This window comes from Festucalex cinctus, chromosome 10, assembly GCF_051991245.1.
Source record: "Festucalex cinctus isolate MCC-2025b chromosome 10, RoL_Fcin_1.0, whole genome shotgun sequence".
In the NCBI taxonomy this organism is placed as follows: domain Eukaryota; kingdom Metazoa; phylum Chordata; class Actinopteri; order Syngnathiformes; family Syngnathidae; genus Festucalex; species Festucalex cinctus.
In genome coordinates, this window is record NC_135420.1 from 22,811,884 (window position 1) to 22,832,667 (window position 20,784).

At 38.0% G+C, this 20,784-nt stretch overlaps 4 protein-coding genes across 4 annotated transcripts; 2 read left to right on the forward strand and 2 right to left on the reverse strand.

Moving 5' to 3' along the window:
* Positions 1–571: 571 nt before the first annotated feature.
* LOC144027403 (transcription factor 7-like) lies at positions 572–2,943 on the reverse strand. The gene is made up of 7 exons (XM_077534888.1): positions 2,513–2,943; positions 2,054–2,100; positions 1,902–1,982; positions 1,664–1,829; positions 1,478–1,585; positions 1,354–1,396; positions 572–1,032 (listed from the first exon to the last, which is right to left on the reverse strand). The coding sequence occupies exons 1-7, from the start codon at positions 2,585–2,587 to the stop codon at positions 575–577; spliced, it is 978 nt and encodes a 325-aa protein (XP_077391014.1). The 5' UTR covers positions 2,588–2,943; the 3' UTR covers positions 572–574.
* Positions 2,944–3,659: 716 nt separating this feature from the next.
* On the forward strand, positions 3,660–7,249 carry LOC144027408 (transcription factor 7-like 1-A). Its single transcript, XM_077534892.1, has 7 exons — positions 3,660–3,990; positions 4,540–4,586; positions 4,671–4,748; positions 4,827–4,983; positions 5,061–5,168; positions 5,233–5,290; positions 6,382–7,249. The coding sequence occupies exons 1-7, from the start codon at positions 3,928–3,930 to the stop codon at positions 6,558–6,560; spliced, it is 690 nt and encodes a 229-aa protein (XP_077391018.1). The 5' UTR covers positions 3,660–3,927; the 3' UTR covers positions 6,561–7,249.
* Positions 7,250–7,598: 349 nt separating this feature from the next.
* On the forward strand, positions 7,599–14,099 carry LOC144026898 (transmembrane protein 205). The gene is made up of 5 exons (XM_077533999.1): positions 7,599–7,777; positions 8,245–8,444; positions 9,998–10,161; positions 11,478–11,817; positions 13,418–14,099. Exons 2-4 carry the CDS (start codon positions 8,345–8,347, stop codon positions 11,778–11,780), a joined length of 567 nt encoding a protein of 188 aa, XP_077390125.1. The 5' UTR covers positions 7,599–7,777; positions 8,245–8,344; the 3' UTR covers positions 11,781–11,817; positions 13,418–14,099.
* An 83-nt stretch (positions 14,100–14,182) lies between these two features.
* LOC144026896 (nucleotide sugar transporter SLC35D2-like) lies at positions 14,183–20,117 on the reverse strand. The gene is made up of 12 exons (XM_077533997.1): positions 19,687–20,117; positions 19,475–19,508; positions 19,290–19,376; positions 19,137–19,204; positions 18,989–19,060; positions 18,851–18,919; positions 17,810–17,912; positions 16,917–17,009; positions 16,742–16,809; positions 16,544–16,622; positions 16,144–16,226; positions 14,183–15,516 (listed from the first exon to the last, which is right to left on the reverse strand). The coding sequence occupies exons 1-12, from the start codon at positions 19,794–19,796 to the stop codon at positions 15,411–15,413; spliced, it is 972 nt and encodes a 323-aa protein (XP_077390123.1). The 5' UTR covers positions 19,797–20,117; the 3' UTR covers positions 14,183–15,410.
* Positions 20,118–20,784: the final 667 nt, after the last annotated feature.

Genomic DNA, 20,784 nt, shown 5'->3' on the forward strand with positions numbered 1-20,784 from the left:
AAGAGTTCTTATGTTGATTTTTTTTTATGACCCAAATTAGACGAATCTTGTCCACGTGCAAGGCAAGCCAGGAAGCTGCTTGGGGCCCTCAAGCCAGTAAACGGGCTTGGGCGCCATCTTGTGGCTTACTACAGAATAGTAGCGATCACATTTTGGAAGTGTGTTGTATTATCTTATTACAATTAAAGTATCTTTGAGTATTTTAGTAGCGCCGCGATCACAATTATTCAAATTAATTTTTTTTGGTACAAAACAAGAAAATGTTTAAGCATTTAAAAATATTAAGACAAAAAAGAAAAGAAAAAAATAACCACTATAAATATCAATTCAAAACACCTCAATACTTATGACTTAACATGTTTTTAAGAATAAAAAACAAGGAGATAATTTTGTAGCACATTGTTTTCATCAATAATAAAAATAAAACTACAGTTTTCATTTGCTTTTATTATTTACAACCAAAATAAAATTCATAAAACACATTTTTAAAAACATTAACACACACTTAAAGAGTAGATGTAAAAATAAAAAAATAAAGAATCCAGTCACTCTTTGCATTGTCCATGTCTGCGCCTTAGGAGCAGGAGGCGAATGAGGACAAAAAGGAGGCTGAAGACGAGGCGGCCTCAACCTCCAGGTTTTCCAGCTCCTTGAAAAATGAAAAAGTCAGTTCCTCCTCAGGCCTCTCAAACATGGTGCAGGTGGACAAAGATGAGGCTGAGGCTTCCTCGGCCACCGCTTCCGCCGCCTCCAAGGCTTCCAGCTGCCTATAAAGGTATGAGGTCATGGCCTCCTCATCTAGGCTGCTGGCGGGTGAGGAGGCGGAAGATTCCAAGGCCTCCTCCAGCTCCTGGAAAACGCTGGCGAGCACGTCTTCCTCAAGCCCCACATGCTGGAAGTTTGCGGATGACGAGGGTGCCTCGGCCGATCCCATCATCTCGCCTGTGTGGGTGGAGACCGGATCCGCCGTGGGTTCCTCATGCGGGTATGTGCCCGGCATGGTGGTCTGCACAGGAACCTCAGGTGCAGGCGCTGTGAACAAACGCAAAACAACCATGAGACCAATTGACATCATCTGGTGAGATTTGATGCAAGATTCTGTCCTAAGATATTGTTTTGTTTTTATCAGTACAATATTTTTAGATATGATATTCAAGTCTTCTATTGAAAGGCAAACATACAGGACAAAATGTCATGAATGGATTCAACTGCCTGATTCTTATTCTGCAAATTTCAGAATATCTTGTAGACTAGTTTTCAAAGAAAATATTCGCCTTGATTTCCCCTTGAAATAAAATGAACATTTACTGAGGTGCACTTTTTAAATAGGCTGTGAATTAATTCTCTACTTACTGCTGGTGGCTTGGCGAGACCACACTCGTTTCTTCTTTTTGCCCTGCACAAAACAAAAAGACAGTCATTACACAAGTACTTAATTGTTCCACTGTGTTCCGACTAAACGACAAACGAGACTCACGTAATTCTCTCTGTACGACCAGTCAGGGTACATGGTGGCATGAACTTGGCTGAGCCGCTCAGATTCCTCATAGTACTTGTTCTGCTCCTCAACTGTCAGCGACTTCCACTGCGGACGTAATCGAAAGTGTCAACACACGCGCATGTATACCACCGCCATGCAAGCAAAGAGGACGAGAGCACTCACCTTTTGACCCAAAATCTTGTTGACTGTGGCGCTGTCTTGAGGAACTGCGCATTCATTAAGAATTTGGGCCTTCAGGATCGGCCGCTGCTCCTTCATAAAGAGCATGAAGGCATTTGGTGGCTTTTTAATGTATGGCTTGGTGGGTGGCTCGCTAGTCCTCTTTCTCCTGTTGACAAAACAAAAGTGTAAGTGTGGCTACATATGGATTTTTTTTTTAAGAAAAATATTTAATACTTACTGTGAGGACTTAGGTGTTGGTGGTCGTACAGGAGGGTGAAGGTAAGTGACAGGTGCCAACTGGTAGCAATCCTGTCCAATTCTGCACACATGAGACACACGTTAGGCAACAAGAAGCATGAATGAAGATGCACACATTTGTTTGTTACTTACATAACTCGAATAGGAAGATGGCCGAACACCATTGGTGTGCCATTAACCTGCAAAAAAAAAAACACGTTATCACCATACTCTGAGTAGCAACATGTAATTCTACATATGAACGTTTGGACTTTGGACTACTTGTTTTTCATGCAACCCAAAAATTGGACTTTTCTTCATTTACATCTGACAAGAATTTCTCACTAAGCATTTGAAACACAATACGTTAAACATTTAAAATTATCTCTGAGAAAGGAAATGCAGTTGCAGAAGCAAATGCAGTAAGAAACACACAATTACTGTACTTTTCTTGATCGTATGTTTCATCCCCTCTCAAGATTAAGAAAAAAAAAAAAAAAACGTACATTTTATGGGGACTTTTTCCGACTGAATTGTAATTGTTTGAATGCATGTATGTTACAAAAAAGTTTACTAATGTGCATTAAATTCATGCTTAAATCTTTTCCTTACCTGAATTTGATTGCTGGTCATGCCGAAATCCGCGTTGGGAAGTTGGAGAAGTCCGTACACCTGTGTGCTTGCCATTCTCACTGGACACTGACGACGGGCTAGGAACGCTGATTGTGGACTGGGGAAAAAAAAAAAAATTCCCGAAAATTTCCCGAAATTTAGCCAATGGCAAGGGCGAAGGACAAAATTTTTGACGTCACTTGACGGTTATTGAAAGAGCATGGGAGGTCCCTCAAATAACCATCGGTCGTTATGCTATTGCTATTGCTAAATACCAAGATGGCTAACTAACGGCTGGACATGACTTAGCCCCCATACAATTTAAGCCAAAATGTGTTTATTTTGTCCGTTAACTGCACAAGAGAGACTGGGGGGGAAGCTGTACATTCCGTGGCCAACACGATGCGGTGAGCTAATAAAGTTGAGTTGAGTTGAGTTTTTTTTTTTTTTTTGGGGGGGGGGGCGTTAGTAATTTGTTTAAAAAAATAAATAAATTAAAATATATATAAACACAAAAGAAGTCAAAGCGAATTTGTATTTTCTTTCAAAGGGGAATCTTACCCCCGCCCTTCCCTACCGATTGTACAGGTGGCTAAAAACGTCTCACTGGTTAGACATTTTGCATTTCCACAGCCAATATGACATTTATCAAAACAGTTTGCCAACAAACTGTACATTTGGCTATATGTTTGGCAAAACCCACATAAAAAAGTAACTTTAGATTTGCCCTAACTGGTCCTTGCAAACAAAGTTAACAGCAAATTATTGTATGTAGTAATACCATTCCTACTTGGTAGTGTAAATGTGTATGACAGTTGACAAATGGAGGCCAGCTCAATGTAGTTTAGAAAAATCACATAAGACTGCCATTTGTTCCAAATTTGTGTAGCCCAAATGTGACAGCTGTAGATCGAGAAACTGATTGTGCTGTTTGGCAAAAGCAGCATGACATTTAGCGAAGTGCCTTGCATATTGTTTTAAAAATGTTTATGAGGTTTTAATATTAAATGTTTTTGTTGTTTTTTTATTTTGATTTTATTTATGTAGTCAGGCTCTCAAAATGGCGACCACCACGACCCCCCCACCCCCCCCCCCCCCCCCAAAAAAAAAAACAATAATAAAATAAAATAAAAATTATCACGAATGTCTCGGAAGGTACGATATGTTCTTTCTTGCTGTTTTAATTTTTAAGTGTTTCGATGCGACCGTACCCCCTTGTCCGACTGTTAGCTAGCTCGTTAGCTTTAGCAGCCGTCGCTCTTTCACCAACGGTCAAGTTTTTTTTTGTTTTTTTGTTTTTTTTAAACCAACGGTCAAGTGCAGGACGGATGGGCCGGCGCATGATGACGTAACAAAGATGAGAAAAGAAAAGAAAAAAAATCGAAAGTTGTCCTAAAACTTCGCGACCAGACAGGATGGCAAACGTCGAGTGGGACATACTTTTTGAAGTTATAAACGCGGACTTAAATCAACAACAGGTAAGATTTAAGCATAAATAACTTTTTGGAGCATACACGTAAATTTGTGGCTATAATGAAATTACTATATCGCTCAAGTAAATGAAAAAGTCCCCCATAAAATTCCCACACTCAATGCCTGGTTTTAATACCCGATTTTGGGGGTGTTTGGGTTGAGGGTGTTACATGCACTTTATGCCTCAAGAAAGTTATTGTAACAGTTTCTTAGTTGCTATATATTTTTATTTCCATTTTTCTAAATCTGCTGCATGCTGCCACATCTACATTTCATCTCGGGGCGATAAGAACTATCCTGTTTGAAATCAGATTTAATCCTGTTTCGTATCTGTTTCATATGATGAGTAACAGCTAGATGGGAATGAATACGAACATCTTAAATGCACACAAACTTTTTGGAACATGTATGCAACCATGAGGCTTGAAATGGTTGATGGAGTTAACATGTTCTATAGGATGAATCACTTTCACATGTTACCATTACAACTAAACCCTAATAACAAGCATATTAATAACCATTGTTGCTCTTTTTTTTTCTTTCTTTTTTTGCAGGTCAGTGGTGCACCACTGGTGGCGAACGAAACGCCTGTTGAGGTTATGTAAGTAACACACATACATCATATTTGCATCTTCATACTTTTTGTTGTCTTATCCATATGTCTGTATGTGTAATGTTTGTTTAGCGATGCACAACTTTTTTATGAGTTGTCACCAGCCTCGTCTTTTGTCCCACCTTCTCCTCCACCACCAAAAGCCCCAAAGTAAGGATTCTCTGCAAAATGTCTTCCCTGGCACGGCCACACGCTCACGACATGCTTCTGCTTTTGTTTTCCCAATAGGAGAAAGAGGGATACGGGGCCCCAGGACCCCAACAACCCCTATATAAAGAAGCCCCCAAACGCCTTCATGCTCTTCATGAAGGAGCAGCGGCCTTTGGTCAAGCCGCAACTTGTGAACAAGGACAGCGCCACGGTAAATAAGATCCTGGGGCAGATGGTGAGTGCGTTTACGACACACGCGTCCATCTTAACTCGTCACGCGCGCTCGTGCTCACCCTGCGATGACGTCCGCAGTGGAAGTCGCTGAGCCAGGAAGAGCAGGAGAAATATTTCGAGGAATCCGAGAGGCTCAACCTGATCCACGCCAGCACATACCCAGGCTGGTCCTGCCGAGACAATTACGTGAGTCGACACTCATTTATTTGAATAAAAGTCAGCAAAAGTGTCTAATGTTGTTTTTGCGCAGGGCAAAAAGAAGAAGAGAGTGTGGGGCAAAGCAGCCACCAGTTCAAATCATCTCACTGGTAAGTATTTCTTTCTTCTTAATTTTTGTTTCCAACTCACAGCCCAATTCTTTAGGTGCACCTCAAGCGCTATTTTTTTTTTCTTTTTAAACCACCAATAAACTTGTGAATTACAAAAGCACTCCAGATGATTTTGAATATAAACATGAGATGTGAATTTGCCTTCTGGAAAGTATTTTCATACTAAGCACTTGTATGTACATTTATTGCATAATGTTACGAGAGCTGGAATACTAGGGTGTGGCATATATATATATATATATATATATATATATATATATATATATATATATATATATATATATATATATATATATATATATATATATATATATATATAGCTATGTCCTTTATGTTAGTGAAGTAATCACAATATTAGAAACATCTCAGTATGATGCAATGCAGTTGTAACATGAATAGTTCATGGTTGCTTTTGAAGGACAAGAATTGCAGGACAAGATTAAATTCCTAGAGTCACGTTAGACATTTGAAGGGGGGGAAAAAGTTATATATTAAGGGTGAAAAGTTGTATATTTTGAGATTAAAGTCAAGTCAGGAAATGAGATCAAAGAGATGACTGCTGAGTAAGCTTTGAAGTTTATTTATTTATTTATTTTTTACTCATCAAGGTATTTCTTCCAAAACATTTGTGACATTTACTTTACAGACTGCATTTATTTACAAAATATTTAATTTTTAAACATTTGCTTTATGTTGAAAACACTGAAAACGTGCATATCTTTATACATGAAAATATACACATTTATTGTAGTTACTCGTGGGACTTGATGCTCCTAAATTTAGTTCTGGAACTGTCCAACTTCAATTGTGTATGTTTTTTCCCCTTGTCATTGTTTTGTAGCATTGTTTTGTACTTTTCTGTTCTATAATTTCACTTTAAACTACAAAGTGTCTTGAAGTTTGCACAATGTGCATCCCCACTGTCTCCTCGAATTCTTGACTAATCTGACAGACCATGTCAGTCAAAATTGAGGATTATATGACCTTAATAAAAGCAGAATATTGCACTGGATCTCATTAGATTGTGAAGTCTCGCATGTAGAGGACTGACGGGCGTTTTGTGTTTGTAGTGCCTGCACCTGAGCTCCCTGCGCAGCCCCCTGCGCCGTCCACATCCATCTGCAACCTGCATGCGGCACCCGAGGTGGATCTGACTTCAGCCCTGTTCACGGAGTTGGAAGCCTTCGAAGCGACCTTTGTCCCCTTGACCTCGTCTTCGCCCTCCGGCTCCACTTACACGGTGCTGTAGGACACCCAACGAGGCGGCATGCGTAAATCCAAGTTGGGCAACTTGAAAGAAAACAAATCTTGAAATCCAGGCGAAATCATTTGAGACATACCTGTGGGCATCTCGGATGAACTTCTCCAGTAGGCACGATGAAGTTGTTGCCTGAAGTGTTTGTTTGAACTTGTGGTTGCCGGACCGTTCTTTTTTTAGAGAAAGCAAAATGACAGTAACATGTTTGTTTCTGTCTTGAGTTTGCTTTTTTTTTAGTTCACATACAGACTAGATTTTAATCCTTTTTTAAAACATGTTTTTTAATCCCCAATAACACAGAAATAATGTAACTACTGTACATATATTTCTCGCTCCAGAGAATGTAAAAATGTGTTCTTAATGATTGAAGTTCTTGTTATTTCGGTCCAACGTACAGTCATTACATGTGCAGTTTATTTCTGTGATTTATTTTTAATGTATATATTTTTTATGTATGGTATGGGGTGTTTTTTTTTCTTTCTAAAATTAACAGAACTGCAGTGCAGTGTAAATGTCATTTCAGTTCATGTCAGTGTGAGATGACTACATGTTTTTATTTTTATGCTACTAATGTGGTCAGGGAACGAATGAAACTGAAGAATGATACGTTCCATAACATCTCGGAAAAACATGTATTGACAAAGTAAAATATAATTAAATTGATTTTATGGCTGTAAAAATGTCCGTGTACTGTGTAAGAATGAACAGCTGCAATTTGGGGGGGGGGGGAAATCCATTTCTGCCATTATGTTTATTAATGTATATTTTATTAATTCCAGTCTCGAGATAAATTCAGTGCTTCAAAATTGCAGTCCACATGTCATATTGTTTGCATTATTGTTGAAATCTGATTTATGATTTACGTTTCCGCCACACTTGTTTGGTAGAATTTTGTTAAGTTGTCATGGTGAACGTTTATTTGACTGCAAATCAAAATGTTAACTCTATGTAAGTAAATCGAAGGTGAGGGAGTGAACGACTTCCCCCGTGCAGGTGTCGCCTCCCAATTATTCAAGCAGCTGCAATGGCAAGTAGCAAAGGCGTCGAGTGACGCTCTTACGTCAAGTGTTGTGACTGTTGCCTGTGTGTGCGTGTTGTTGGCTCCGAGCTCGGTGGAACCAGTTTGTTGTGGCGGAACTTTTTCACTCCGACAGTTACATTTCCTTTTCTTCCTCTCAGGTGTTCTCTCAACGTCAGCGTCGTCACAGGTAGATATATTCTTAACTATTCTGACTATTTACAACAGCTCCGTGACCGTAAAATAGTTAACAAAACAAACAAAAAAAGTGTTGTCAAAAATTCGCTGTTAGTGTGTATGTTAAAGTAACCTTGTGTCCTTCTTGTTAGCAAGCTAACTCGGCCGCTTTCACTTAGCAAAACTGACATTTACAATGAGTTGAAGTTCGCTTCGTATGTATACGAAACTGTTGGCTCGAATATAAGAGTGCAATTTGACATTATTGTGGTTTTAGACTCGGCGAAAAAGTCGCTCTCGCTAGCAGTTAACTATGCGGTGGGCGTGCGCTTCCATTTTCGAGTGGCTGTCAAACGCAGTTTCCTTGACAACAGCGCGTAAAGTTTGCGCAGATTTACCCAGCCAAAAAGACAAAAACTACTGCTTGTACTTTATGTCTGTCACAGCTTTACACTGACAAGTGTCACGTCTCCCAAACAGCTCTGCGACAGAACGCTTGACCGAGCGGCATTTCCGGAAACTTCTGTTATTGGATTTGGAGACCACCTGTCCGGAGGTGAGGGAGCGAGCGTTGGAAAGCATGGCCACCGACCAGGAGCCCTCATTCACCGTCAAACTGGCCCAGCTAATGCTGCTTTCCACCTATTGGGGAATGCAGATTTGGGTCACCTTCATTTCAAGTTGGTGCCACACTCACGCAACGTACACACGAGCTTCTGCAAGGCATTCACGTACAGCTAAAAACAAAACTAAACATCATTTATGGACTGTAGTAACTTTGGACAACATGGGACATTCAGAGAGTGAGGTACAAAGCCTCTACACAAAAAGCTAAAATGCATTCAATAAATTGAAGAAAATAATAAACAGATTAAGTCCTTATTAAAATAATACGATGCTTAAACATTTTAAGTTCAAACTTATTGTACATTTTCATTGAAATTAGATGAATTATGTTTTTGACTCAGTGATACATACTGTTTATTTGTTTTATTATTATTATTTTTTTAAAGGCATGGCTATTTGGTTTCCCTAACAATACAAGGTGTTCCAAAATGGTTGACCCCATTCTAAATGCTCATATCTCGGAAACTACTTGGTGGATCTTAATGAAACTAAATACAATTTATGGTGAACGTCATAAGTTTTATTGGTTAAATTTGCAAAGTACAAATATTTGTTGGTTCTATGACAGATTTTCATAAATGTTTAATATGAGGGCTACCTGTGACTCTGCACACGTCGAGTCGGTACTCGAGCTTGTGCCAAAAAGGGCCCTTTTCTTGAAATATTTGGTGCCAAGTCCTAATTTGTTTTGTAGTTGGTGCCTTCTTTGCAAATTTTATTAAGAAGGCGGTGATCTTCGGTGATTGAGTCCGAGCATACTCTAACACGCGAAATGCCTTTTCTTTTGAAGTGAACGGCATTTCTTAACCTGAAAAGATAGAAATGCCAAACGTTACACACAAAAACTTGAAACGTTTCTACACAAGCTGTGAAAATTTGAGGTCATTCCAACGAAAATTGTCAAAATTATTGGCCTACGAAATGGGGTTAACCATTTTGGAACACCCTGCACTGTAACAGAATAAGAATGACGCTATTTCAGTCAGGCCCTTGCACCTTCCTGCTTGAGCCCTAAAAAGTAAAATGTCAAAAAAACATGCAAAACAAGTTTATGCTTTGATTATTGTCTTTATGAAGCACACTGATATCTCACTTTCATGCATAATGGCAGCTTACAGTAGGAAATACTCCCGATAGCTCAAGCTACTATTACACTTCCTCATTTTTACCTTTTAACCGGTGAGGTAGCTTAAAGGCTTGAAACGAGTCGCTAGTAATTGTGACAACTATGCGGAGAAAGTGGAGCAAAGGTCTGTCTGTCAAGTTAGACGTCACAGCAATTTGGCTTCATGCTAAACTTGCATGGCGGATGAAGGATTTGTGAACTTGTTGACACGAGTCACATATCCATTATATAAGTGGTTCTCAAAGGTGCAAAAATAATTAGTCTTAACATAACTTATCATGTCAGACCATTTGAAAAAGTGCATATTTCCTTATAAAAATATTTGGACTTGCATCCTGACGAAACATAATAAAGTAATTGTAGCTGTCAATAAAGTGTCACCATATTAAGAAAAAAACAAAAAAACAACCACAACAAAAAAAACATGCGGGCACTGCCACTGCCTAACTTGCCGATGACGTGTTGTTGTTTTGCGACCAGGTTTCGTGATGGACAACCACTTGAACCGACACACGTACGGCTTCATCCAAAGCCGCCTGGTCCCCTTCTACCTCCACCTGGGCTCGGCCTGCGCCTTCTTCAACCTGACAATCTTCGCCGTGTACCATCCCAGCGACATGCTGGACGAGCGAGAGGCCTTCCAAGTGGGTTTCCACACAATCGCCACCCTTTGATTGACGCAAAAAAAGTGGTGCGATCTGCTAAGAGCCATCTTTCCCTAGTGAATTGAAATAATCTGTTACAGCCCCCACAAAAAGTTTCTATATTTTAGTAGACAATAATAGATATCTATTGTATTGTACTTTATAAACCAGCAAATAATTTAGTAACAAGTAAATTATGTCAAAGTAAAAGTGTTTAAAAAAAAAAAAAGAACAACCTGCTGTTCCTGCTGTGCAAGCCTTGGCCTCTTAAATAATTAAGTCATAATTTAGTTTTAATAATACTTAATTTTTCACAGATAAGGAAGAGTATATGTGTTATTACATGTCTGTGTGTGAATATTCCTTATTTGAAGCTAAATCCCCCCTGTAAATTCTAATGGTACCAAAAAATAAATGCTCGTCCTACATGCTGCACTCCAAGTTTTTAACCAACATAAATAAATAAATAAATACATACATACATACATACATACATACATACATATTATTTAAAATATATATTATTATAAATTCTGCTTTGTCCAAAAGGAACTTGCATAATTATAGTCTTTCTAATTTTTTTTTTAAATTGGTCTTAATATTTTTATACATAAGCATTTTTCGTCCAAAAGGAACTTGCATAATTATAATCTTTCTATGATTATTATTATTATTTTTTTTATTTTATTTTTTTTATTTTTTGTATTGGTCTTAATATTTTTATACATAAACATTTTTGGTCCAAAAGGAACTTGCATAATTATAGCCTTTCTATTATTATTTTTTTATTGGTCTTAATATTTTTCCATACATAAACATTTTCTTTCGTGCCTAAAAATAATCATTTGAATAATCGTGATTACAATTAGTGCCAAAATAATTGTGATTATTATTTTTCCAATAATTGAGCCACCATAGTGGGGAGGCGTCTTCCACTGTAAATTTAAACTTGGAAACAACTTTACTAATGCACAACCACCAATAGATGGCATTGATGCCCCATTTTGAATATGAGTTCAGCACAGTTTGGCCCACTGGGAGAAGCGGCTGCATTTTGTGCAACCTACCTTTTTTTCTCCTTCTGAAGAGGTTAAAAAGGCACAATCAGTCTCATTTTTTAACTTGGTGAAAGAAGAGAGTCTATTCTTTCATTTGGTAGATTTTGTGTATATTGAACACAATATCCTTTGGCTTTTGAACATTTTAAAAAGCTATAAAATGGCCGACATATCACAACAGCTGGCCTCAAGCCACGAAAATCCAAAGCGACGAGATCTCAGCATTGTTTTTTTTTTGTTTCCAATCTCTTCCGACAGATCTTCATCTTCTTCGTGTCGGTGACGGTGGCGGCAGTCAACGCGCAGTGGTTCGGCCAGATGACGTCGGAGATCATGGCCGACATGCACCTGGTGGAGCAGGCGTGCGGCCTGGGCCAGGACATCGGCCTGTCGTCCAACCGCGAGGCCTACGCCAAGCTGCGCCGCACGGACGCCAAGTACCGCCACCTGAGCGGCCGCCTGCGCCTCTACCGGCTGCTGTCGTCGCTGTGCAACGTCTGCTGCGTGGCCTGCAACTTCTGCAGCCTCAGCTACATGGCCGAGAACCTGCGCACGCTCTGACGGACGGCCCGCGCCGTATTTATTGTCACGAGAAGCTGTAAGTAATCGATTTCATAACGTCCTTTTCTCGCCGTGCCTTATGTGTTTCAAAGACGACAGTGAAACGCTCCAAAAGTGTCCGAATTGGGACTTTGCCATGAAAATATGATTATTTTTGGCATTTAATTAGTAAAACTTAAGCCAATTATTATTTTTGAAAAAGCCTAATATTGGTCTATATATAATCAGCAGGTCAATTAAAACCATGTTATTAAACAATCACATTCAAACTTATAGCATACTAAATGGCAGTCATCATTCGGGGTGGGAATCTCCGGGTACCTCATGATAATGATTATCTCACGATATGACGATACCGCCAATATCAAGAACTTACTCAGGTGATAATTCACAATAATCTATGATAAAACTACTCAAGACATAAACTGATATGTTTTTTTTTCCCTATGAGAAAAAAAAAAGTTTCTTTTTGTACCATCACTGAAACACAATATAAAAACTGATGTCTTCTTCACAGTGAGTACTTTAGTGTATTTTATTTCATTTTTTTTTTTTTAACAAGTACGAATGTCTTCTTAACAGAGACAACTTTCTGTGAACAAATTTGTCTTTCTTAAACTCTATTGTCATGCAAAAGTAAATAAATAAAATGACTTAAATATTAAAACAATATTAATATTCCTCAGAAATTGTGTGCTTCAAAAAGTCTAACATAAAACTTTAAATTTGAAGATATAATACACATTTTTTCATAGAAACGTATGCAAAACTGAGTCAGCTGCTGGACAGATAAATGTCTTAAACCAAAGTAAGCTCATGAGTCTTCTTCGCCTGAAGACTTCCGTACATTTCCCCACCACTCTTATGAGGTGCTCCCCCTAGTGGCCCGCCAAGTAATTGCTCAATAAGTAACGAACAATAGAGCCGTTACAGTGGCTGTATATTAACGACAAATATTGCGATACTTTGCGTAGGCGTGTCGATAATCTATCAGGAGACAAAGTATCACAATTTATTCTGATACCGATATATCGTTATCATTGAAGTACTGCTGATGAACCCCAAATAAAGTACAGATGTTCTTTAACAACAGGCTTTACCTTAAAACGCTCGACTAATAGCTGGTTATTTATTTGCTCCACCTTGACTAAGGACCTTAATTCATTTTACATGACTATGTCCAGAAAAACTAATTTGAACTCTACCTGGAAGTTGACAATGGCATTTCATTGCTATTTCAAAACTGGAACGTGTCAAGTCAGTCTCGCGTCTGACGTTTTTATGAGAAGCAGTTTCCCTTTTAAACAAGATAAACTTCAGAGAGTTCTTGTAATAAATGCTGCTCAGTCCTGCTCCTCCTGTTTGGGTGGAACTGATAACCAACAACTAGCTTGTCATGTTTGTTTTTTTTTTTTTTTCTTCTTCCCTGGCTCATCTTGTTTGATCATAAAACTGCTTACTTATGCTTTGACAGCATCTAATGACTCAACTGCCTGGTTTTGGGTTCGAATCTTCCAAAAATACTATAGATTATTTTAAGTCTTACATGGAATTATTAATGGAATGATTATTGATGATTTAAAAAAAAAAGGAATATTCACCATTCATTCATTCAGTCTCTTCATCTCTCTTTTCAGATTGACGGGCGATTTATTGTCGCTTTAGACATTTTGTACTGAGCAACCAAGACAAAGATAAAAGCATCACGTTGACAAGTAAGTTCTATTTTTGTCATTACACATCATGAGTAGTCAACCGTGGTTGCAACCAAAAAGCAAAAGACTGGCAGTTACTGCTAAGAGCCTCACGCGCTACATCACATCACAATCGATACTTTTCTTAAAATTGTTTTTTTTTTTTATGGTATTGAGCCGTAACGTTTGGTTTGGATTAGCGTGTGGTTTTATGTATTTGTGCTTTGGACTCGCTAAGATGAAAAGCCAGCATGTTGGAATGCGCAGTGCAAATTTTAGGTGAAGGTTGTTTGAAGAAAAAAATTAAATGTAAGGCATATACAATGCAATTAATCTTTTTTTTTTTTTTTTTTTTTTTTTTGGAAGTCATCTTCTGTATTTGTAGATGTGAGGTTTTGGTGCTTTTTAGTGTGAACAACATTTTGGATTATATCATATTCAGCTTCACTATCTGGACTGTGATGCTCAGGAAAACAAGTTAAAGTTGATGTCACTTAAGGAATTTTTTGTTTTTGGGACAATGTGACTTATGTACAGGAGACTGACTTTGAAAGTGAAATCTTGACTTGGTGTCATTTGTATTTTATGTTAATTACAAAAAAAAAAACAAAGCCAAACTGTCAAAGTTGTCCTGTGATTTTTTTTTCTTCTTTTTTTTAAGTTCACATAAATGCCATCTGAAACTCAATATTCCGATTCAATAAAACACAGCAAGCTGGAAAAATGCCAAATGGCTCATCTTTTAATTTGATGACAGGAACAAATGTTCTAACATCACAAAAAGCATTTTTGTAAAAAAAAAAAAAAAAAAGTTATTCAAGTTAAAAAATAAAAAAAAAGCCACAATTTGAATCAAATTCATTTTAAGCCAAAATACAATTGATAAAAAAACATTCGTACCGGACTTTAAAAAAAAGAAAAAAAAAAAAAAAAAGGCCGTCACCTAAGAGTGCACTAACATGTAAAAACTGCATCCCAGCCCACCACATGCACACACTTCAACATGATGTAGCACTGACTGACAAAGCTAAAAGTAAACTTCCCCCCCCCACACCCTCTCCCAATGTTGTAACAGTGCACGTGCAAAAAACAAAACAAAACATGGTAACAGACTCAAAAGCGTGCACAGAAAATATGACATTGAAGGCATCCATGTTACATTCCTTCTTGTAAACAGCTGACTTACAAGTGTAACAATCGATACATTGACACTTGATCAGCTCCATTTTGATCATCTTTAAATTCAAAATGTCAGCCTCCTGACATTTAACATTCTCATTTCCGAAGTCCTTAATGCAAAGCAGCTGCTTTTACTTTGGAAAGCTAACATTTTTGCCCATTTCCTCACATGCTATTGAATCATATTGACGAGGGCGAGGCAACTATTAGCTATTGTTTTCATAGTAGATGAAGCTATTTGCAGCCGTAGTATGAATAACCTGTAATCGATGTGCATATCAAACTAGTAACCCATCCCATTAATCAGTAGCCAAGAAGTTTAAAAAATATTTGCCGAGTACAACTACACTGCCATCTTGTGCGATCTTGCTTAGCTGTTCATTTGGGTTTGTTTAATCATTAAACAACCCCAAATAAAAAATGGGTTAATAAATCGGTTTTGGTTGGCTAATGAGTGCTTACCTAGGAATACCTCATTTGATTCCATAAAAAGCATCATTTCTGACGTGAACAAGTTGCTGAAAGTAACAGTAACACACTCTCACATGTTCATCCAGTAAAATGTCTATAAAGTCCCATAAATATGTTTCCCTTCTCAACAATTAAAAATACAAATACTACCATCTCTTTAAAAAAATATTGTAGCCGTCTTTGTGTAACCTTGTAGACCAATGATGATTTGTTACCATCCATTCCTCCTCGGACATAAATAAAATGTTTAAAAGATGTACATGAGCAAAATGAGAAGAATCCAGTGTCATACAACCACTTTGCCCTTAATCTCCATTTTAGTGCTTTCGCTGGCCTTGCTGGGCTGCTCCTCTCGCAGGGTGATGTACGAATACACCAGGCTGGCTGCAATGCTGCCGACACACACACAAAAAAAAAAAAATAGAGTACAAATGTCACAATATGTTAAATTTACAACATACAAATACTCTATTTACTCATATAATATTGAGAGCAAGCGCAATGGATAACACAAAAATATTAAGTACTGATCCCTCTATGTTTACAGTAGTACACCAATCCTTTTTTTTGGGGGGGGGGGGGGGGGGGGGGGGCCAAAGATGAACATTATAAAACGAAAACAAATGATGGTTTCTGTAGGCTCAAAGTAGGATTACAGCAAATGACATTTAATATTTTAAATAAAAAACTAGGTTGTGCTGAGATCCTTCCTGTTTTTTTTTTGCATTCAAATTTATACCGCCTCAAACTAGTGTGCCGCCATCTTGTGGCCTGTAGTAGAATTACACAAATGACAGCGAGAAGAAGACTTAGACTTAATAGGTTTAATGATTATATATATTGTGACAGAACACAATATTCAGTGGATCTTGATAGAGCAGTCAAAATACTTTAAATGGGATATTAATAATATTGGGAAGTTAGCTTTGAAATCGGCTTGCTGTGTTTAAAAATAAACAAATAAATAAATAAACAAACCGGACCATGTGTGCTCTGCTTCAGAACGCAGCATTCCATACCTTATGTTCAAGCCTATGAAGTTGGTCCAGGAGAAGATGTAGTCTCCAATGAACACCATTCCAATGTACGTCACCAGGACATTCTGTAAAATCATCGAGAGGAATTTATTTGGCATTACAGCACAAAATTGAAACAACTGGATACAAAAAAAACAAACAAAAAACCTCACTTTCCTTTTGAGATAATGTGATTGTATTTATTCTAGAATAAAACGGTCTTCACCAGAGCTTCAATGTCAAAGCTGTGCACATAATAATATATGAATCTGTGGCAATTTTAATGCTACCAGGCTGTCAATATGTAACCATTATATTTATTTTTATTTCCCCCCCAGAAACGTTATTAAATCTAAACGATTTGACGAGAGGTTCTGCTGTAATTCCTTATCATGTCGCTGACCTTGATGCAGCCCAAGATGGTGGTGGTCAGTGCAGAGTTGTAGTGTGTACAAAACACAATGGAGTACATGAGGACAAACCTGCGCACACAAAAAAACAATACTTGAAATAAAAATAGCAAGACAAATTGACTTAACGTTAAATACAAAAACAAGAAAGAAGCCATTTAGGTCCTCAAGGGGTGCTACCATATTCTTACCCCATAATGCAGGACAAGAAGAACTGTATGAGGAAGAACACGTCTGACCAGCCATCATAGTCCATGGCCTGCTCACAGAGAAACATACGAACGTTCAAACGACGACATAAATCCTAAGTAGCAGCTTGGGGCTTGATTTGGGAAAGGTGGCAGCAGTAAAGTTTGCTTTACGTACCTTCTGTATGTCTCCGGTCATGTGAGCCAGCAACAGAGTGGGTAAGATCATAAATAATGCGTTATAATACAGCAAGCCGTATTTGCCCAGCTCCTGTGAAACCCATAGACAAGCTGTCATCATTTTTTGTCCACGTACTTTATTTATTTATGCAAATTTCTGTCAATATGTCCATTTTTTAAAATATTTTATTTGTACTTTTTTTTTTTTTAATTTATGCCCAATTTCTGTCAAAACTTTGAAAGATTTTATTTGTACTTTAATTTTTTTTTTTTTTCCCAATTTGTCAATATGTCAAATTTTTTGAAAGATTTTATGTGTACTTTTATTTTTATTTTATGCCCAATTTCTGTTAATATATGTCAAATTTTTGAAAGATTTTATTTGTGCTTTTATTTTTAGTATTTTAATTTATGTCAAATTTCTGTCAATATATTGTATCAAATTTTTGAAAGTTTTTATCCTGCTTTTTGTTCGTTTTTTCAATAATGAATAATTTTTTTGGACAGTTTATTGGTTATTTGTCTGCCCGACTTTTGTCAGGTTTTTTTTTTGTCCAAATTTTGTCTAATTGTGTCATTTATTAACTATTTTTGTTAACTAATAATACTATAAGCTGTTTATTTGTACAATTCACCAATGATCTTATTATATAACTCATTATCATAATGTAGTCACTGACTACCCACTGAAAAATTAATACCTCCAGCTTTTATAAGTGTGTATTTTTATCCAAAAGCACCCAAGAAAGCTTTTTTTGTTGTTCAGAAAACATCTCCAGTCAAAGCATGCAGAGTTCCTTGAGAGCAGAAGGACAACTCTGTGCCCAATGCCAAAAATGGCCGCCCCCGCCCCCCCCTCCCCGAACAATGACTGCCATTCACACGCAGTACCTTGGCTTCCAATTTCTGCTTGACGTAAGCGCCGTTGGCCGCGGTGAACACGTCGTTGAGGAGGATGAAAACGTAGCCTTGCAGGTCAAAGGACACGTCTGCGCTGTCAAACCACAACAAATGTTTACACAGAGTTCAACTGAAATCAGAGCTACTTGTAACACTAATAATGCAGACTAGGCACAAGCATAAACTTTAACATATATAAACTTAGATATTAATGGGCATATGATGACAATTCTATGACATGGCGTCAACATCATCGAAATACGCCATGTGGGAAAACACCCGCTGTAAATCTCAGCTACAGCAAAAGCATGAAGCGACGAATATGACGTAAATTTGTTACAGTAAGTTTAGGGTGGGCCCATCACAAATGAAGGAAAACAGTATGGAGGTTACCCTCATTTAGATCAAATATGATATAATCAAATATAAAAATGCATTAAAGAAAACAATGGTTCAATTCAAAAGTTAAATGTGAATAAATGTTTAAAGACAATACAGTTCTTAAAGCTTAAATTAATTCATAGATCAAAACAAAACAAAAAATGTTTTCCACTGATATGTTCTGTACATGAGTAAATGTAAAATATGAAAACAATTGAATGCTCTCTTCATAAGCACATTTTGCATATCGTCGCTGTCAGGCATCTTCAAACTGAACATTCTGTTTGGCAACACAATCTATTTAAAAAATATATATATAAAAATAAAACAAGCTTATGCACGTGTCCTGACACTTGACCTGACTATTTCAATCATAATTGTCTCAAATCAGACTTTCCATCTTAAGGCTACAAAATCTGGCACGACTCCAGCAGAGTGTGGGAAGAGGCGGAGTTTTAAAACACTTCTCAGAAAATTGTGTTCAACAGCATTCATAGAATTGTTCCCAAGCTATTTTTAGAAAAAAAAATAAGTCAATTATTTTTTTAAATCTTTCAGTTCTCGTATCAGGGTCAGTTCTGTCAATGACGCCAATTCAGGTATGACAAACAATCTGGATGATGTTAAAATAAATAAATAAAATAAACTTACCTGGCAGCAATGAAGGCCCCAAGTATCATTGTAAATACTGTCAGCTGGACCGACCTGGAGAATTTCTTCCTGTCGAAATTGAGGAGCGACTCCACATGAATCTCATCTCCAAATTGAGTTGAAATGCAAATTGCTTACTTGAGCAGGAATCCCTCGGCCAACATTGTGAACAAGATGGAGAACCTCCTGAGCACAGTAAACATCGGCAGGCTAGTGGGCGAAAAAAAAAAAGGAGGATGATCAAATAAATGAACAATTACATCTAACCATTAATACAAGAACTTACTTGAGCCTTTTGGTTCCATACAGACCACTAATTTGATTGCCCACATAAAGCAGAGGTAGAGGAAATGTCTAAAGAATTTAAAAGAAAAAAGGCAACATTTAAATAAGTTGCAAAAGAAAGCATAATAACAACACAATATACAGGTTGTTTCACCTTGCGAGGTACTTTCTCGTCCAAGTCTGGGAAGGTGATCACCCTCGCTGCCTTGCCCACCCACAGGACAACCACCGTGGCCAACATCTGCGCACACACACATGCGGTCAAATAAAAACAGCTGCATCCATCCCAGCTCCAAGTCAATGAATCTTGTGTTTAGGGGAAATGGTTGCGAAACTCACTTGTCCAATGCCTACGCATATCGACGAGGGGAACCTAAGGAAACATGGAGGGGTGGTCGTGAGTCCAAGTAAAAATCAGCTAAAAGTGTGCTAAACGCACTCCGAGTTCCACCGCGTGAGAGTGGAAGGTGGCTATTTAAAAAGCGACATTCAAAGTTGCCTTGAGCTAACTTGGCTAACAACTTAGCTTTTAGTTCACTCGGCCGGCCTACCTGTAGTTGGTGAGCACGCTCTTGTTCACCACCACGATGACGAACGAGCTGAGTGCGTAAAAGCCGGCGGCGAACAGTTTGGAGAACACCGTCGGAGGTTTGTCCGCCATCCCCGTCGAGTTGTCATTCCGCACTGTGGACCGTCGGCTTCGGCCGCCCTGCCATTGAGTCGCTGCCTGGCTTGCTCTTGCGCACGCAAGTATGTACGTACGTAACCAATGCTATTCATGACTTCCGCCCTTATTTTACCGGCTCTCTCAGTAACGCTTAAATTAACCATTTTATCAGTACAATATGCTTTTAATATTACCCGTGTTCAAAATCAAGATTGTCATGGGTTACATTTAGACATGAGTGGAGGAATGTGACGTTTTTACACGCTTCACAACGTGATAAATGACTTCCGCCCTTACGAAGAAGCGCTGCCTGTTTTGAGCGCACACGTGATCTTCGTAACCAATCACAATACCCGACGGCCATGTTGGTAGGGGCAACTTTCCCCATCATAATAGCGTTGAATTCACTTTTTTTTTTATTTTATTTTTTAAATCAAGTTTTTGGACCAATGCTAAAACACGTGCTATAATACAGAACAGTTGGGTAATTAAAAAATAAATAAAAACACTTCGGTTTTTATGATTTTGTGTACGGAGCTATTTCGCTGTCCATGATGATTTTGCCCCTCCTAGCGTAATGTGCCACAGACAAGCTACTCAAAAGGGGCGTGTCGCGGAAACTTGCATTTTAAGTCAATCGGGTATTCACAAATAGTAATGACGACGAATTTATACTATACTATTTCAAGAGGGAAAACCACGGGTTCTGACCAGACGTGTACTTCCTGGTTTTGACCTGATCTTGTGGTAACCCATAAATGATATTTAAATAACAACGCTAGCAAACAAAACAAACAAACAAACAAACAAACAAACAAACACAAACGATCCAATAAACAATATCAGATTTATTGCACAAAAATGTTTTGGTCTTAAATGCTCAAATAACTCTACTGCACAAGATGTATTGAACTTTGATTATTGGATGTTAATTTTGTGACCCGCTTGCTGACCTGACCTCGCAAAAAGGCCCGTGTGTATT

What these genes read in the sequence shown, in the direction of transcription:
- LOC144026896 (XM_077533997.1), bottom strand. Translation starts at nt 19,796, where the DNA reads ATGGCGGACAAACCTCCGACGGTGTTCTCCAAACTGTTCGCCGCCGGC. An exon ending in TTCTTGTCCTGCATTATGGG is followed by an intron (nt 16,623 to 16,741) that starts GTAAGAATATGG and finishes TTGTGTGCGCAG; the next exon opens with GTTTGTCCTCATGTACTCCA. An exon ending in TTCATAGGCTTGAACATAAG is followed by an intron (nt 15,517 to 16,143) that starts GTATGGAATGCT and finishes GTGTGTCGGCAG; the next exon opens with CATTGCAGCCAGCCTGGTGT.
- LOC144027403 (XM_077534888.1), bottom strand. Translation starts at nt 2,587, where the DNA reads ATGGCAAGCACACAGGTGTACGGACTTCTCCAACTTCCCAACGCGGAT. An exon ending in TGACCAGCAATCAAATTCAG is followed by an intron (nt 2,101 to 2,512) that starts GTAAGGAAAAGA and finishes TTTTTTTTGCAG; the next exon opens with GTTAATGGCACACCAATGGT. An exon ending in CATCTTCCTATTCGAGTTAT is followed by an intron (nt 1,983 to 2,053) that starts GTAAGTAACAAA and finishes TCATGTGTGCAG; the next exon opens with AATTGGACAGGATTGCTACC.
- LOC144026898 (XM_077533999.1), top strand. Translation starts at nt 8,345, where the DNA reads ATGGCCACCGACCAGGAGCCCTCATTCACCGTCAAACTGGCCCAGCTA. An exon ending in TTGGGTCACCTTCATTTCAA is followed by an intron (nt 8,445 to 9,997) that starts GTTGGTGCCACA and finishes TTTTGCGACCAG; the next exon opens with GTTTCGTGATGGACAACCAC. An exon ending in ACGAGCGAGAGGCCTTCCAA is followed by an intron (nt 10,162 to 11,477) that starts GTGGGTTTCCAC and finishes CTCTTCCGACAG; the next exon opens with ATCTTCATCTTCTTCGTGTC.
- LOC144027408 (XM_077534892.1), top strand. Translation starts at nt 3,928, where the DNA reads ATGGCAAACGTCGAGTGGGACATACTTTTTGAAGTTATAAACGCGGAC. An exon ending in CGGACTTAAATCAACAACAG is followed by an intron (nt 3,991 to 4,539) that starts GTAAGATTTAAG and finishes CTTTTTTTGCAG; the next exon opens with GTCAGTGGTGCACCACTGGT. An exon ending in CCACCACCAAAAGCCCCAAA is followed by an intron (nt 4,749 to 4,826) that starts GTAAGGATTCTC and finishes TTTTCCCAATAG; the next exon opens with GAGAAAGAGGGATACGGGGC.